Source organism: Symphodus melops (assembly GCF_947650265.1).
Source record: "Symphodus melops genome assembly, chromosome: 6".
Taxonomy (NCBI): Eukaryota; Metazoa; Chordata; class Actinopteri; order Labriformes; family Labridae; genus Symphodus; species Symphodus melops.
In genome coordinates, this window is record NC_136696.1 from 18,491,623 (window position 1) to 18,507,150 (window position 15,528).

Sequence of the window (15,528 nt, forward strand, 5' to 3'; positions counted from 1 at the left end):
ATACGGTAAAGGAAATTTAAGTGGATTTATGGGAAGCTGATGATCTTTAAGCAATAACAGTAGAATAGGACTGTAACAATTTGCATTATAACAAAAAATTGCATGAAGGTAAACTTCTTTGCTTTTATACTTTTCTATTTTACATTTGACACAGATCTTTTGATCATTACATCTTTGGAATAAATGGATGGGATTCGTTTTTTTTAATCATATCATTCGTAATTTAATTCTCGATTGTGTAGTTTTCATTTATTCGAAACGGTGTTATTCATAATGTTGTCATGATGCTTTTTCCATGAACTGTCCCTTCGCTTTAGTTACGGCAATGAAGTACCACTCATCACCAGCAGAGGGGGCGCTGTCCCACGCTCAGCCATGCTGTCCGGAAGACGAATGTAAATATTTTTGTGACGTCTCATCCTCAGAGTCATTCATATCCACCCATTAAGAAGAATTAGACCCTCCACCTCCAACCTGAACTGCTGTGCATGTGTTTTCTTCTGACAGTAACCTGACTTCGCCCATTTGACACCACAGCTCTTTTCTGTGCATTTAATTCAGATTGCAGCTCGTGCACGTTTAATCTGTTGGTATCATGCAGAAGAGAAGGAAGCCAGAGCCGATTCAACTCAACCCGATTCCCGATGGAAACACTATCAACGGTACCGGAGCCACGGAGTGAGTGTCATCATTCATCTACAATTATTCTGAGTGATGAATGAGATATATTGATTGGCTCATTAATGCATTGAATCTAAGATCGGTGTTAAATTTGCTTATCTACTGCAGCAGTTGCGTACTTTATGATATCTGAACAGCTTCTTTAGGCTCCTCCAGTGTGTGTAAACTTATTTAATAGGTCTCCAAGACGGTGACGGTGTGTGTGTGTGTGCGCGCGTGAATGCATGTTTCATGTCATACTAAGGCTGTAACCAAACATAATTCTCTTTAGAAAAATGATAATTAGGAATATATATGAAGGTAACTGTTATACTGAACTGAACTGTTATATTGAGACTAATCTTTCTTTTACAATCAACAAATCTATTAAAGCAAGAATTCGAACAGACCAAAGATCACGTTTTAGGAGAAAGTCATTGGTATTTTGCTAAAAAAAAAGTGTCTACCATTAGTAATTAATATTTGGTTTATTAATTATCTTAGTTTATTGTGCATAGGCCTTTTTGAAATGACATGATCGATGAGAGCATTCAATTTAACAAGGCTGGCTACAGGGTTCTAATTTTATCATGGTGTCATGGATGACCTGGTTGCCTGGGGGAATAAACCTTCATACATGGGGCACTGCCTAACGATTAGGCTATCAGTGCTCCAAGATTATCAGCAATCGATGTCCATAGGTATTTGAACTGTTTTACCACCTCAACAGCCTGGCTGTGAATTAAGGTGAAGCCTTCCTCGTAAAGTCAGTGATCATGTCTTTGGCTTTTATATTCATGTTTTTAAAAAAAAGAGCATTTGTCCCACTCACAAAAGTCACCCACTACTCGATCAAGGTCAAACACATCATCCCTGGTGTGTTCAAACAGTTTTAAGTTAAATTGTCCATAAGCACCATGAAGTAGCATAAAGCAATATAGACACATAAATAATAGAAACGTGTTAAAGCAGTTTTGTGTTGGCTTATTATCACCATGGTTTGATCAAAGACAGTAATGGAGATATTAAACTGTTCTGACACCGTGCTCTATTTCAGAGAAAAGCTCGGTCAATCCAGCAACAAGCGGGATCAGTGCTGATGAGATTACATAACACGTCATCCCTCGTGATGCCTGTTTTTTTATGTGTTGTAGAGATGGAATATTTCATTGTGTCAGCTTTTAGTCATAGTTTTGAGAGTTTGTTTCCTGCAATGCATTGCTAAATGAACAAACCTGCAAGCAATACTTTTTCACACCATGACAAGATGTAACAGAAGTCAGGAACTCTGAAACAGAGATTTGCAAATGTGTTTTGTGTCGGATAATGCATTACGGAATCCCACTGTGTATGTGTGTTTTTGCATGTGTCCGTTTGTGTGTTTGTGTCCAGTAACACTGCTGTGACAGAAAGCCATGACTCCTAGCAAATCTTGGTCTTTGGTTTCCATAAAAAGCCAGATTTAGCTCTGAGAGAAAGCATGTCGTCTTTCAAGCCAGGGATGGAGGATGACGTGTCTGCGAGCACACATCTGTCCTTCACACTCTGCACACATTTTGTTCTTCATCACTACATAAACACCAAACTCCTGCACACCCACATAAAAAAGAAACACTGGAACAAAGAGCATTGCAGGTAGATTTGATTTGTTGTAACTGCTGGCAGACGCATCGAGTAACAATGAAGTTCTCCTTTTTCTAAGTTCTCCTTCTTCACAGACTAGTTGGAGCTATTTAATCTATTAAACCCAGACTCCCTTCAGGCTAATTTGGCTTTAATTGTACATTTATATAACAGACTTATCCCATCAATGGCAAGTTCTTGAAAGCTCCAATTAAAAGAAAATCCTGATTTCTGAGGAGTTTTTATAAGAGGTGAACAACCAGTGGACAAATACATCAGAGCACAGTCAACTCTAATAGGTAAGACTTTATGGGAAAAATGTATTCAAATTCATTTATTTCCTGTTTATATATCTGCAATTTCACCAGCCCAGTAGGTGCATCAATGGTTGTGATGTTACAAGTTGAAGGTAGAGAAGAGGGTGACTCTTTCCATGTGAAGGCTGGAGGTGAATAACATTAGCTAGGACTGAGTAGTTTATGGTCTTGTTCCTCTAAAAGTATTAGCTACAAAGCAAACCAAATTTCCAACGATATTGTCACAGAACTGTTTAGTTTAAGGTTCTACACATGACTCACTACCCTGGGGGTGAGGCTGCACAAGCATTCACCATTTCATTGTCATCATGATGTGATAATCTGTAATAAACACGTCGCGGGAGTGCATTTTGAGTTCAGGAGAAACATGTTGAATCACAGGTATTGTGTAAAACATGAAAAACCAAAGACAAAGAAAGATGTTATGGCAAATATGAACTCTTAAGTGTTTGTTTACCTAACTTTGTATTTTTAACACATACTTGAAAAATGTTTTCATATTACAATTTAGAGGTTTTTATTTTTGCATTTTAGTTTGATTTAAGTCACCTCATGTCTTCACATGTTTTATAGCTGGTTTTGTTTTCTGAGTATTTGCTGCATAATTTAACTCCCTGAAACCCCTAAAATAATCCTATTGCTAACTCCTAATTTTTCAAACTAATCTAGGTTAACCTACATGGCAAATTAATAATACAATACACATGGCATGAGTGTACAAAACATGAACTGATAAAACATTCATATTTGCTTCATATAACTGCAATGTTGAAAGGGGTGTATGTATATTCTTCTTGTCTTGTTTCGCTCTTGTTCAGACGTAAGGCGATCTTTTCTCATTGCAGAGGTTTGACTTGTCTTTGCTGAAAACATGAAGGTCTAATTTCAACATTCATGAAGGATCTGAACTGTAAGTAGACATTTAACTGTGTGACAGTGAGCGAGTGTGCAGAAAACAATGATACTGAAGCTGCTGCAGGGAAATGAGATTCGACCATCATTAATTGTGTTTTTTCTACTGTGACATGTCACATCTATAACGAATTCGTAGCATTATTCCAGATGATATCTAATCTTTATATTATTGATGTTTTGGTTGGAACAAATAGGGGGAATGGAGGCGGAAAAAAAGGTTCTCGTTTCAAACCAAACAAAAACATTAGCAAATTTTTGGGGTAATTTGAATCATTATGCTCTCACCGGCAGCGCGGGTGTTGTATATTGGGTGCAGATGAGCCTAATGCAATCGAAGGGCCTCTTGCTCAAACCAGACTACTCCGCTCTGGTTGAAAGGAACTGCCATTACTGCCCGCCAAATGCTTTCTCAGCATGAAATGGCCGGCAGCCATGGGAGAGCTGTTCTGAGCGGCCAACATAATACCAGCCAAGCATGTAATATTATCAGAGGAGATCTGAGAACAAATAAAAACAACCTGTTCCTGATCCACCATGCAGGCAACACGCCATATCTCTGAAAAGACAAGACAAGATCATACAAGCACATACTGTATGTCTAAATATACTACTGTGTTTGGGGAGAAAAGGGTAACTGTTTGTTTGTCATGCCTGTTTTGTGCATCCTGCGTGAAAAAAGACTAATGATTAACCCATGATTCACCTACAGTTTGTGCTACTGATCCTTTGTTGGTTTGACACTTGTGTGTTACCATCGATGAACTGATATTTGTTTTCTTCACTCAGATAGGAATGCTTGGTTGCAAAATAAAAAAAAAAGTTTCTCTTTACTCTGAGTACTTGCTATTCATAAAATATGATGTACTATTTAATGCATTTTGAGTTTAACTGATTTATTCTGTTGTCATTAATATGATTATTTGTAGTTTTATAGAATGTTTCACATTGGTTTTATTTTCTACAGTTAAAGTAAAAGCCACCTTATCATAAGGAAAAACTCAACATAACCTCAGACGCATTTTCATGAAGAAAAATGTCCTAATCTTTTCAGCTCTTTATTACAAGCTGCTGCTATATTGGATCTATTCTATTCATGTTCTGCTGGATGTCCTTGGACATTGTGTGGATGGAGCACAAAAGGCCAGTGTCGTGCTCACTTCTGCACAGGGAGGGAGGACTGCAGTTATACTGTTGTCCCTCCCACAATCATATTGTGTGGAGTGTGTTTCTGCTCCTCTTTCTCAGTACCTCCAGCCTCCTCCACCTCCAGCTCTTGTCGACAGAACGCCCACGCTACCCACAGCCGGCTCAAACTCAGTACCTCGTCTCCCTGGATATACAAGGCCCACAAAAATAACACCACTTAACCCTCTCTTTGCTGTGTGCTGGAGAGCGGAGAAAGAGGCCCTCTTCCAAATGCACTCCACCGATTTGGGATTAAGTACAGAAATAAAATAAAGCGTAATTGCCACTGAGTTTGAAGTGAACCACTTTATCAGCATAAGACGAGCATTTTGTAATGCAGACGGAAAGGACCAGCCTTTGTTAGAAGCTGATAGTAAACCATAAATCGTCTTGTACACCACCAGGCATCTGATCTGTGCTTATCAAATCCTGCTTTTTTTTATTATTATTAATTTGCAACTGTCATCTCTGCATTACTACTTAACTAATTTAATACAAAATACCTATTTGTGCCTTGTGTCCTGTCTAGATGAACAGAAATCCCTACTTGTTCTGGTTTTTCACATGAATAGTTTTGTAAAACATGACGCCTCACTGCTTTTACCTTCCAGATCAAAGCTCAGAACGACTTTGTGTTGCTATACATGCAGTGTTTCGAGACAGCAGGGTGGGAGAGGATGAAGATCTCAAAGAGCGGCAGATCAGAAGAGTTCGCTCCACAACTGACTTCTCAGCAATGCATCGCCATGACAACAGTGGCGGAGAAGCAGCGTCACAGTCCATGAAAACTCCATGCTTCCTCTATTGGGATCTGTGACCTTCTTATCTTCCTGTGTGCTTACCATTGTTACTAGGGGCTCCTGGAAGCTTTTTTTCTCCAAGGTTTTAATTGTATATTAAATACAGCAGATCTGGACTCTTGTTGGGTTGTCTCCTGAGGGAGCAGGTGCTTCAGGGAAAGAACATCTGCAAGTGTTCTGTCTGAATAGATCACAGGGGCTTACATTGAGGGTACTATTCCTTAATGTATGAATTACTCAGTTGTCTCTTTGTCTTCCATCGTCTTCTTTCTTAGAACAAACTTGGAGGCGCTGCAGAAGAAACTTGAGGAGCTCGAGTTGGACGAGCAGCAGAGGAAACGCCTGGAGGCCTTTCTAACACAGAAGCAGAAGGTGGGAGAGCTGAAGGACGATGACTTTGAGAAGATCTGTGAGCTCGGAGCGGGCAACGGAGGAGTTGTCTTTAAGGTCTCGCACAGACCCTCTGGTTTGATTATGGCGAGGAAGGTGAGCTGCAGCGCTGAGTGCTGGTTCTACTGTGGCTAAGGCTTCAGTGAAGACTGTCAAAAATATATTTAGAAAAGATCTAAACACTGGAAGTGTATTACTATTTACATTTTTGCCCCAGAGTTTTCTTTTCAGTTGTGTCAAGCCTTTACCTCAAGCGGCATTACCTCTCTTAGTGAGAGAGATGAACTTTGTGCTATAGCACAAAAATAAATGCAGATGTGTGTTGTGTTCCAGCTGATCCACCTGGAGATCAAACCTGCCATCAGGAACCAGATCATTAGGGAGCTCCAGGTGCTACACGAGTGTAACTCCCCTTACATTGTGGGCTTCTACGGGGCTTTCTACAGTGATGGAGAAATCAGTATCTGTATGGAGCATATGGTACTTATTAATAATAGTAAGGCATTCTGCTTACACAGTGCTGTACAGAGTGTCTGGCTTTATTCTCATTCATTGTACTACCTCACTGGTTTTATAAGAAAACTTTTTTGTTGAATTATGTTTGATTTTTTTTTCTCCTACATGCTGGCCTGTAGGACGGCGGCTCCCTGGACCAGTCTCTAAAGAAGGCAGGCAAGATCCCAGAGCAGATCCTTGGCAAAGTCAGCATCGCTGTGAGTAGCTCTCACGCCTCTCCTCGTCACTTCAGCTATATTTGTATGTCTTATTTGGACAACAAGGATTTTTTACTAATTACTTGGTAAAAAATTACTTACAAATGTTTTACTAATGCATATATATATATATATATATATATATATATACATACAGTGTTTCGATTGTCTTACCCAATTATCTGAATCCTTTCTGTGCTGATATTCAATCTGTGTCTTTCCAGGTCATCAAAGGACTGTCATACCTCAGGGAAAAACACAAGATCATGCACAGAGGTTGATTCATTTTTTGGATATTTTACAGACAAAACTAAATACCAGTCAGTGCTGCATACATGTATGTAAATGTTTTATCATAGAGTTATAAATATTAATACAGACAGGAGATGTATGCATGTAACCAACGGCACAACATGCACAGGGCCTTTGCAGTATTTTTTGTTGTTGTTATTGTTGTGCTGGTTTCTGTTCCCAGATGAACACTTGCCCAACATGTCCTTCTAAATATTGGATGTCCCTCTTTCAGATGTGAAGCCGTCCAACATCCTGGTGAATTCCCGTGGTGAGATCAAGCTGTGTGACTTTGGAGTGAGCGGACAGCTCATCGACTCCATGGCTAACTCGTTTGTGGGCACTCGCTCTTACATGTCTGTGAGTGAAAATAGACACGCTCCTCCTTCCCTGCTGCTCTCATTCACACATTTTCCTTTGGAAATGGCGTTAGGCTAATGTCTCAGTCTCAGATTTAGACAAGTAAGGCAGCTAGAGTCTCCAGTTCAGGTCAAAATCCCAAATCAGATGACTCACAAAGCAGCTGGGGTATTTTTTTTTATGTGAGTACAAGGCAGTACATACTGTAAAAAACAACCCTCATGCAGAAAACATGCACATACAACTGATTCAAACATGTTTAATAGAACTTACAATTACTGCTTTTATCAAACATAAAGAAAGTTTAAAAATACCTAATTTAATCAATCTTTATTAGATTGCCCTAGCCTGCAAACCTCACGTTGTCTGTAATTTTAATTAGGGATGCACTAATGCTTTGGTTCAACACTATCATCCGATATTGGCTGTTAACAAAAATCGGCACAGTGGCAATTAAAGGGGCATGAACTGGCATCTAGTACATCTTACTACTGATCAAGAAAAGAGGTGTTTTATTGAGCAGATGACGTCACTTGTTGAACAAACTCTTTTCAATGTCAAACATAAGAGAAAACGGTGGCATTGTGGCATGGTGGCACACTAAAAGAAGTCATGAAACAAATGTCTGTATCTGCATCAGCCTTGATTTTCCCAATCAGTGCATATGTAAATGTAATCTATTCTTCAATCGTCAATCCATCTGCATTTGTATAGCCCTGGTTTATAACAAATGTTAGCTCAAGACACTTTATGAAAAGTGCAGGATTAGACATTAGTTTAATGGTATTCATAGTAGGCTTGGGAATCACTGTGTAACGTAATATGATACCATTGGTGTAATTCTTGGTGTATGTTATTGATAATTACAAGTATAAAAGTGCAGAACCTGCCATTCACTGCACATTATTTCTTCATTGTCCAGATAGATAGATAGATAGATAGATAGATAGATAGATAGATAGATAGATACTTTATTGATCCCGAGGGGAATTCAAGAAAGAGTCCTGTTGAGTTCACCCCATAGTCCTCTGTATATATCCCCTCCTACTACTTTGAAATTGTATTTATGTTACTATTTTATTCGGTTTTGACTTTTTTTTGATTCTGTACTGCTGCAACGCCTGAATTTTCCCATTGGGGATCACTAAAGTTATATCTTATCTTAAAGCCTAGTAATTGATAACTTTCCAAATTATAAGCATTTAGATTCTGAATGCGCATGTAATGAAACTCAGATTTACCTCAGCTTTATTTGAAAAGCTTCCTTGTTTTATATGCAGTTATATAACTATCAGTGATATAGAATTGATATAAGTACATGTGTGTTTTGCAGCCGGAGCGTTTGCAGGGCACACATTACTCTGTTCAGTCAGACATCTGGAGTATGGGTCTGTCCCTGGTTGAAATGGCCATTGGACGCTTCCCGATCCCACCACCTGATGCTAACGAGCTGGAACAAATCTTTGGCTTCCCGATGGAAGGAGAGGCCGCCTCCAGTGAGTCCTCCCCGAAGCCCCGCCCCCCCGGACGACCAGGCAGCTGTGAGTCAATGACATTCTGTAACAGTAAGGAGTGGCTGACCACAGCTTAAAATAATCTCATGACAATTAAACAGTTGAACACTAATAATTTGAGAATTGTAATCTGTGGCATCTCTTGGTGACTTTCAATGATAATTATTGCTGACAACAAAGACAACTATGAATATTAAAGATGAAAACTTTTGTTTTCTCTCCCAGCATATGGACCTGACAGCAGACCAGCGATGGCAATATTCGAACTGCTTGACTATATTGTCAATGAGGCGAGTGTCATCACCTGTACTGATATATACAAATCTCTTTACACATTAGGAGGACATATTATACCCCTTTTTCACTGTTTTAACAGTCCTCTGTCTCATCTGTACTGTGCTATTGCCAAAATATAAAATGAATCAAGCACCAGAGGAAGTTTATGACCAGCTCTCAGAACGCTCCATTTTGATGTGCGTGTCTCTTTAAGTGCAACGAGCTCCCTGAGTTTTCCAGGAGGACATCACTCCTCTGTATCGAGAATAAAAATGTCATACCTGTGCTAAAGTTTTGCTCTAGGCTGCGGGTGGAGAAACCAGGGGAGGGGAGGGGTTTATTTATTTATTTTTTTCCCAGAATCCAACTTGTGATGGAACAAGTTGAATAAATTTGAAACTGAGCATTTTTCACGATCGGCACCAAGTTAATGTGGCTTTATCAAACCCAATATTGTGCAGGTTTTATTGTTGTATAATGGAGCACAGTAAGGTACTAAGCCTCTGAAGCTCCCAAAAGGTGTACGCTTATATTAAACACTATTTAAATCTTAACTTGGGGATTTTACTTGCTCCTTGGGAAGGTAATAATACATTAAATTCAACCTTTATTTTTCAGCCTCCACCGAAGCTACCTGGACTGTTCAGCCCTGAATTTCAAGATTTTGTGAATAAATGGTAAGGAGAAATATTTTCTGGCTAGAAACAGTATCTTCCTAATAGACCATATGCCACCTAGTGGTGATAAAATGCACTACACCCAAAAGTCCTGTGTATTTTTTTTCAGCCTGATCAAGAATCCTGCAGAGAGAGCAGACCTGAAACAGTTGATGGTGAGTGTGTTAAATTTACAAATTTATTTTGCCTTATTTTCCCATGCATTCTTAACTTTCCATTTCTTCAGGTGCATTCTTTCATCAAACAGTCCGAGGCAGAACAGGTCGACTTTGCTGGCTGGTTGTGCAGTACCATTGGACTCAATCAGCCTGTGACGCCCACACATGGTACAGCGATGTGAGCCTCAGCCCTTAAACATTCCGAGCTCCCCTGCATTTCTATTCAGGGCGAACTGTCTATTTGTACTGAATTACTATATGTATTTAATATATGTGCAATCAAAAGAAATATCTACTTTAAAAACCTACATGCCAAGTAAAATTAAGTCTCTTGAACCAATAGTTGGGCCACATTGAAGGCCCGTCTAAGAAGCCATGTTTTCTAATAACTTATTTCATCATAAATGCTGCTAAACCTGTGTGCTTGATATTCCTCTTTGCCTTGTACCCTTGATGAACCATGTTTAAATCTTTGCTAGCTTTTGTGAAATAAATGGTCTTGTGAAATGAAATATGGGTCAGAGTCATTTGTTAGAATTGATTTATTACTGATCTACACAAAGTAAGGCGTAGTGGGACTCTGGCGTCTTCAAGTTCTTCAGAGGATTCTACCTTCAGCACTCTGCGGTTGAGCTTCTTGCTGTAATGACAAAATTACCAAATCTTAATAAGATGAAGCATTATTACGTTGCAAGTCTATGGTAGATTTCATGTGGCTCAGGACTTCCTAATAATCAGGGTTCAGAAACACGGACCTGAAGTGGAAAATCATCATGGTCGACAAGTTTCAACAATTTGAACTTTAAAGTGAGCTCTGCTTACTTGTGTGTTTTCTGGATCTCATGATTCTGCTGGGCTCTGTGGGTCATCCTGTGCAGGCTGAAATAAAGAATTCACACTTTAATTCCTCACGTTTCAAAATTTTCAGAATAAACTTGAGTCTTTCAATGGTTAAACTCAGAACTTCATTACTATCATGGAGTCTCAAAAACACGGACCTGAAGTGGAAGCTCATCACTGATAAACCGTTTATTTCTATTGCTCTTAATGATACTTACTTTAAGCAACTTCCAGTGGAGCAGGCTTATGCCAGTAGTCGTACAACTCGAGGACCCCAGTGGCCACCAGCAACAAGTCTCACCAGACTCATGTTTGGAGTCTGCAGAATGCCTTTAAAACAAACACATTACCAGTTGACCTAAGGGAGTTCTTTATTAAAGTCACTTTACTTACTCAGAGATGATGCAAAAGATGTGGAAAAATGCAGAATTCAAATCATACACCTGGGCAAATGGCAAAGGTTTTTTTGCTTAGCTCAAATAACCACTTTCACATGCAAAAATAATCAGCTTTTATTTATTTCCATGACAGAAAAATATAAACTCACCTGGGATGTTTCTGATTTTCTCTGATACAGATCCTTCGACTTCTATCACTGCAACTCATTTTTAACCTTACCAGCAGCTTGGTTCAGTCATGATTTTTTTTTTGGCCATCATACTTAGTACAACCATGTAACACCCATCAGTGGCACAGGGCAGCGACATCTTTGTCAGAAAACCAGCGCACACCTCAAACCCCACTATTATGGTTAAGTGCATCTTTAAACCAGGTACTCCGTGGATCCCAAACCTACTGTCATGGCAGGAATCCTAACTGTACACACCTCCATGCCAATTGAACTAGGGTGCAAACTAGAGATTTTTTTTAAGCTAAATTGCCGACCTGCCATAATGTCCACTCTGGATTTAATTGTTGCTAAACTAATGTCCTTGATACAGTTTTCCCCTCAAAAAACGGTTATACGGTGAAATTGGTGGACGTTGATCTTTTGAATGATAGGCCTGACTCAAGTATTTGAAAGAACTGATTTATTAAATCACTGAACTCCAGTCTGCAAGTATCAATTTATGCCTTGGGTTTAGGTTTAGCAGGTGCTCCCTTCTTTCCAGGCTTCTTCTTGGGTTTCAGCATCTTGGCCTTGATCTACAGAAAACAAAGTGACAAAGTCACAACCAAAAGTTTTAACTGCATTTGTTCGGCAAGGAACGAAGCATTGTTACGGTTCTTACCGCAGGGTCATGCTTGAGGATGGCATGACGTCTCGCTGTCTTGGCGTAAGGGTTCAGTTTGAGCATAATCCTCAAGTTCTTCAGAGGATTCTTCTTCAGCACTCTGCGGTTGATCTTCTTGCTGTAATGACAAAATGACCAAGTCTTAACAAGATTGACAACTTCTACGCTGCGAGCCAATGATAGATGTCATGTGGCTCAGGACTTCCTAATAATCAGGGTTCAGAAACACGGACCTGAAGTGGAACATCATCATGGTCGACAAGTTACAACAAAATGAACTTTTAAGTGAGCTCTGCTTACTTGGGTGTGCGGAGGGCTTTCTGGATTTCCTCACTCTTCAGGATCCTGCTCAGGTCTGTGTTGGTCATCTTGTGCATGGGCAGGCTGGAATCAATGAGGAATTCATGTTCAAATTTTTTTTTTCATCAAAAAGTAGTAACTAAGCAAACATCTTATTTGTTCAAACTCAGAACTTCGTTACTATCAAAGAGTTTCAAAAACACGGACCTGAAGTGGAAGCTCATCATGGTGAAATGATTGTGTTACAGCACATTTTGCTCCTGAATTACTCACTTGTAGCCAGCCTTAAGGGAAGAAGGTTTACGCCAGGTGCCGTACAGCTCATCCAACTTGCGGAAAGCGCTCTCTGTCCAGATGCAGAAGCGGCCAACATGACCACCAGGGGCGAGTCTCAGGAGGTTCAGTTTGTTCACGTTCTGCAGAGTGATGCCTTCATAGATGGAGCGGCATAATTAATAACACTTTAGGTTATAATTTGTCTTTACAAAATATATTTTGAGGTTAGTTATTAAACAACTCAATGGCAAGTTATGACATGCAAGACGGTCATTACACTAATACAGATTCAAGCATTTTACAATGCTACCGTCTGTATCTCTAGTGTCTCTTTAGTTTAGTCTGCATATCTTCATGAATCATCATTTGAGCACGTGGACATACCTGGGATGTTTCTGAATGCTTTGGTGACACCAGCATCTTGGTTGTAGATGATGCATGGCCCTCTGCGTTGGATCCGTCTACGATTCCTCATCTTACCCTTACCAGCACGCATACGCTGAGAGGCATAGACCTAAGAACAGAAAGTTAAAAAGCATTACTCTAAAATGCAATTAAGTTCTGCCTTAGCATCAAGTAGACCTGAACACGAACCATCAGTAGAGAACGAGTTCTATTAAAGTTAGCTATCTGAGGTTTTACTTCTTCCAATATCAACTGGAAAACTGCCATCGAGCAGACATCCTCGTCGGGTGTTTTTTTATGTTCTGGGTCAAGCCAAAAGAGAACATTTGATAACTTTATTTACTGTATATTACCTTCTTGATGTCATTCCAGGCCTTCAGCTTCTTCAGCAGGAGGACGGCCTCCTTGGTCTTCTTGTAGCCCTCAACTTTGTCTTCTACCACCAGTGGGACCTCTGGGATTTCCTCAATACGATGTCCTAACAAACAATATCATGAAGAGTTAATGATGTAGTCAACCAAAGATTTACAAACAACCTTATGACTGGGGGTGAAGAAGGGTTCCTTATCTTGCTCAGAATTTTACAATCATCAAAACCTTGTGACAGCTTAGAGACAGCAGGCAACTGTCACTGTTCACAGGATCAGACGCAAATTACACCATCATGGCAAGTCAACCACTAACTGGGTCTCAGAGTTCAACTATAGTAATACCCTTTCAACAGTTTTTTCATGCACTTCTCCCCCCAGACAAGGAATAATGTCTCTGAAACTTACCTTTGGACATCACAAGTGCGGGAATGGCAGAGGCAGCCACAGCAGAGCAGATGGCATAGCGCTTCTGGGTTGTGTTAATCCTGCGGTGCCAACGGCGCCAGGTTTTGGTGGGGGCAAACATACGACCACCGCGACACATCTAGACCTGAGTCAAGGAAGTTTAACAACTGCTGAAGCAAATTAAGGTAATTATTCAATCCCTGCTCAGACTCAAATGTTCATCAGCCATCTGTGCCAGCATATGACAGTAGGCATTCTGTCACTGTACACAGAGTCAGACGCAAATTACACCATCATAGCAAGCATATGTGTTGGTTTTCATTCACCACGCAGCAATGTTTGGGAACACAAAGTCAAACTTGACTGATCAGAAGGATACATTTCCAAAAGCACCCTGGCCAGAGCGGTGAGTACCACCACCTCTCACACGAGGGATACGGGCCACAGCTCTTCCTGTACCCCAGGACTCAGCGCTGGTCTGGTGACCTGAAATTCACATAATAACACATCTTAAGTATAACAAGCAATTAGTTTTGAATACAAAGGCTAAATTGCCAAACCATGATTCAACAACATTTAATAAACATTTACTCACCTGCCAGTTCACTGACTGCATAAGGTTGGCGGCTGTTTTTGCGCATGTTGGTGTGAACAAAATTCACAACATCAGGGCGAATTGGAGCCTTAAACACAGCAGGCATGACAACATTCTTGCCTGCTGTTTCTCCTTTCTCGGAATAAACCGAGATCAGGGGTCGGGCACAGGCCTACGAAGCAAAATTCACAATAATAAGCATCTACAAGACCATTTATGTAAGAGTATGATAAAGCTGCATGTAATGTAAGTTGCAGCGGATAATGTGGCCCAATGTGGGTTTTTTCTACATTGTTTCATGAGGACATGTCAGCGCACATTGTCAACGTCTTCACTGAAAACTGCGCAAAAACGCCCGTCTGCCACCTGCTAAAACACGCACATTGGCTTATTACATGCAAACTACCCTCAACATTATGGCAACATCAATTACTTAAAATAATTTATTTTCACAAATCTACCGAGGGATCTGCGGCCCTGACTTAGCCGTTTCACTTAGCACGTCAGTCTTAAAGGTCCCACATAATATTCGGCGTCCACACGTGCAAGTCGCGTATCATCATGCGGAACGAAAAGTTAATACCACTGGAAAATTACTTTGACATCTGAAGAAATATCTTGTAATAGTCGTTTAATGATCTGAGGTAGAAAAAGACATTCACACGTGTCACTGGGTAAAACTACTCAAAATGGCACCTCGTGTTAGCTTCGCTAGCCGGGAGCACTCCTTATTCACAGCTCCATTATAGGTTCACTTCAGTCTCAAATACAAACATACGCACCTATTTGCTAAGAACAAACACTGAGACACGTTTGGTGTATATCACAGCGTGTGAATATAAAAATAAAGCCGTATTTTCTCACCATTTTCGTTTATAATCTTTCGGCTCGCCGGGAACCACGCTCCACTCGCTATGGCGGCCACAGTAAAAAGGAAGTTGGTAATTCACCTCATATGTTTTATGCCTCCGCCTCGATCAGTATCACTTCCGTCGAATAGGCGTTTTCTAATGTGTTTTGCTGAACACATATAATAATAGATAGCAGTATATATATTAATATAGTTTATATTTAAGTTATAGTTTTGAATCTAATGGTCAAGGATTGAGAAAACCAGCAGTCAAAAATGTTTCTACTACAGGAACTATTTTTTTACGTCATGATGTGTAGAACTAACGTAAAGACCGAACTACTTTCTTTGCAATAGTTAGGATTGAGTTGA

General features: G+C 40.0%; 2 protein-coding genes across 2 annotated transcripts; one reads left to right on the forward strand and one right to left on the reverse strand.

Moving 5' to 3' along the window:
• The first annotated feature begins 425 nt into the window (after window positions 1-425).
• Window positions 426-10,408, forward strand: map2k1 (mitogen-activated protein kinase kinase 1). The gene is made up of 11 exons (XM_079345201.1): window positions 426-678; window positions 5,776-5,986; window positions 6,224-6,370; window positions 6,526-6,603; window positions 6,828-6,879; window positions 7,130-7,254; window positions 8,588-8,795; window positions 8,994-9,058; window positions 9,663-9,721; window positions 9,831-9,876; window positions 9,948-10,408. The coding sequence occupies exons 1-11, from the start codon at window positions 596-598 to the stop codon at window positions 10,059-10,061; spliced, it is 1,188 nt and encodes a 395-aa protein (XP_079201327.1). The 5' UTR covers window positions 426-595; the 3' UTR covers window positions 10,062-10,408.
• Window positions 10,409-11,735: 1,327 nt separating this feature from the next.
• rpl4 (ribosomal protein L4) lies at window positions 11,736-15,278 on the reverse strand. The gene is made up of 10 exons (XM_079345202.1): window positions 15,171-15,278; window positions 14,307-14,478; window positions 14,091-14,197; window positions 13,712-13,850; window positions 13,289-13,413; window positions 12,915-13,044; window positions 12,528-12,684; window positions 12,255-12,338; window positions 11,952-12,072; window positions 11,736-11,865 (listed from the first exon to the last, which is right to left on the reverse strand). Exons 1-10 carry the CDS (start codon window positions 15,171-15,173, stop codon window positions 11,788-11,790), a joined length of 1,116 nt encoding a protein of 371 aa, XP_079201328.1. The 5' UTR covers window positions 15,174-15,278; the 3' UTR covers window positions 11,736-11,787.
• Between the last annotated feature and the right edge of the window lie 250 nt (window positions 15,279-15,528).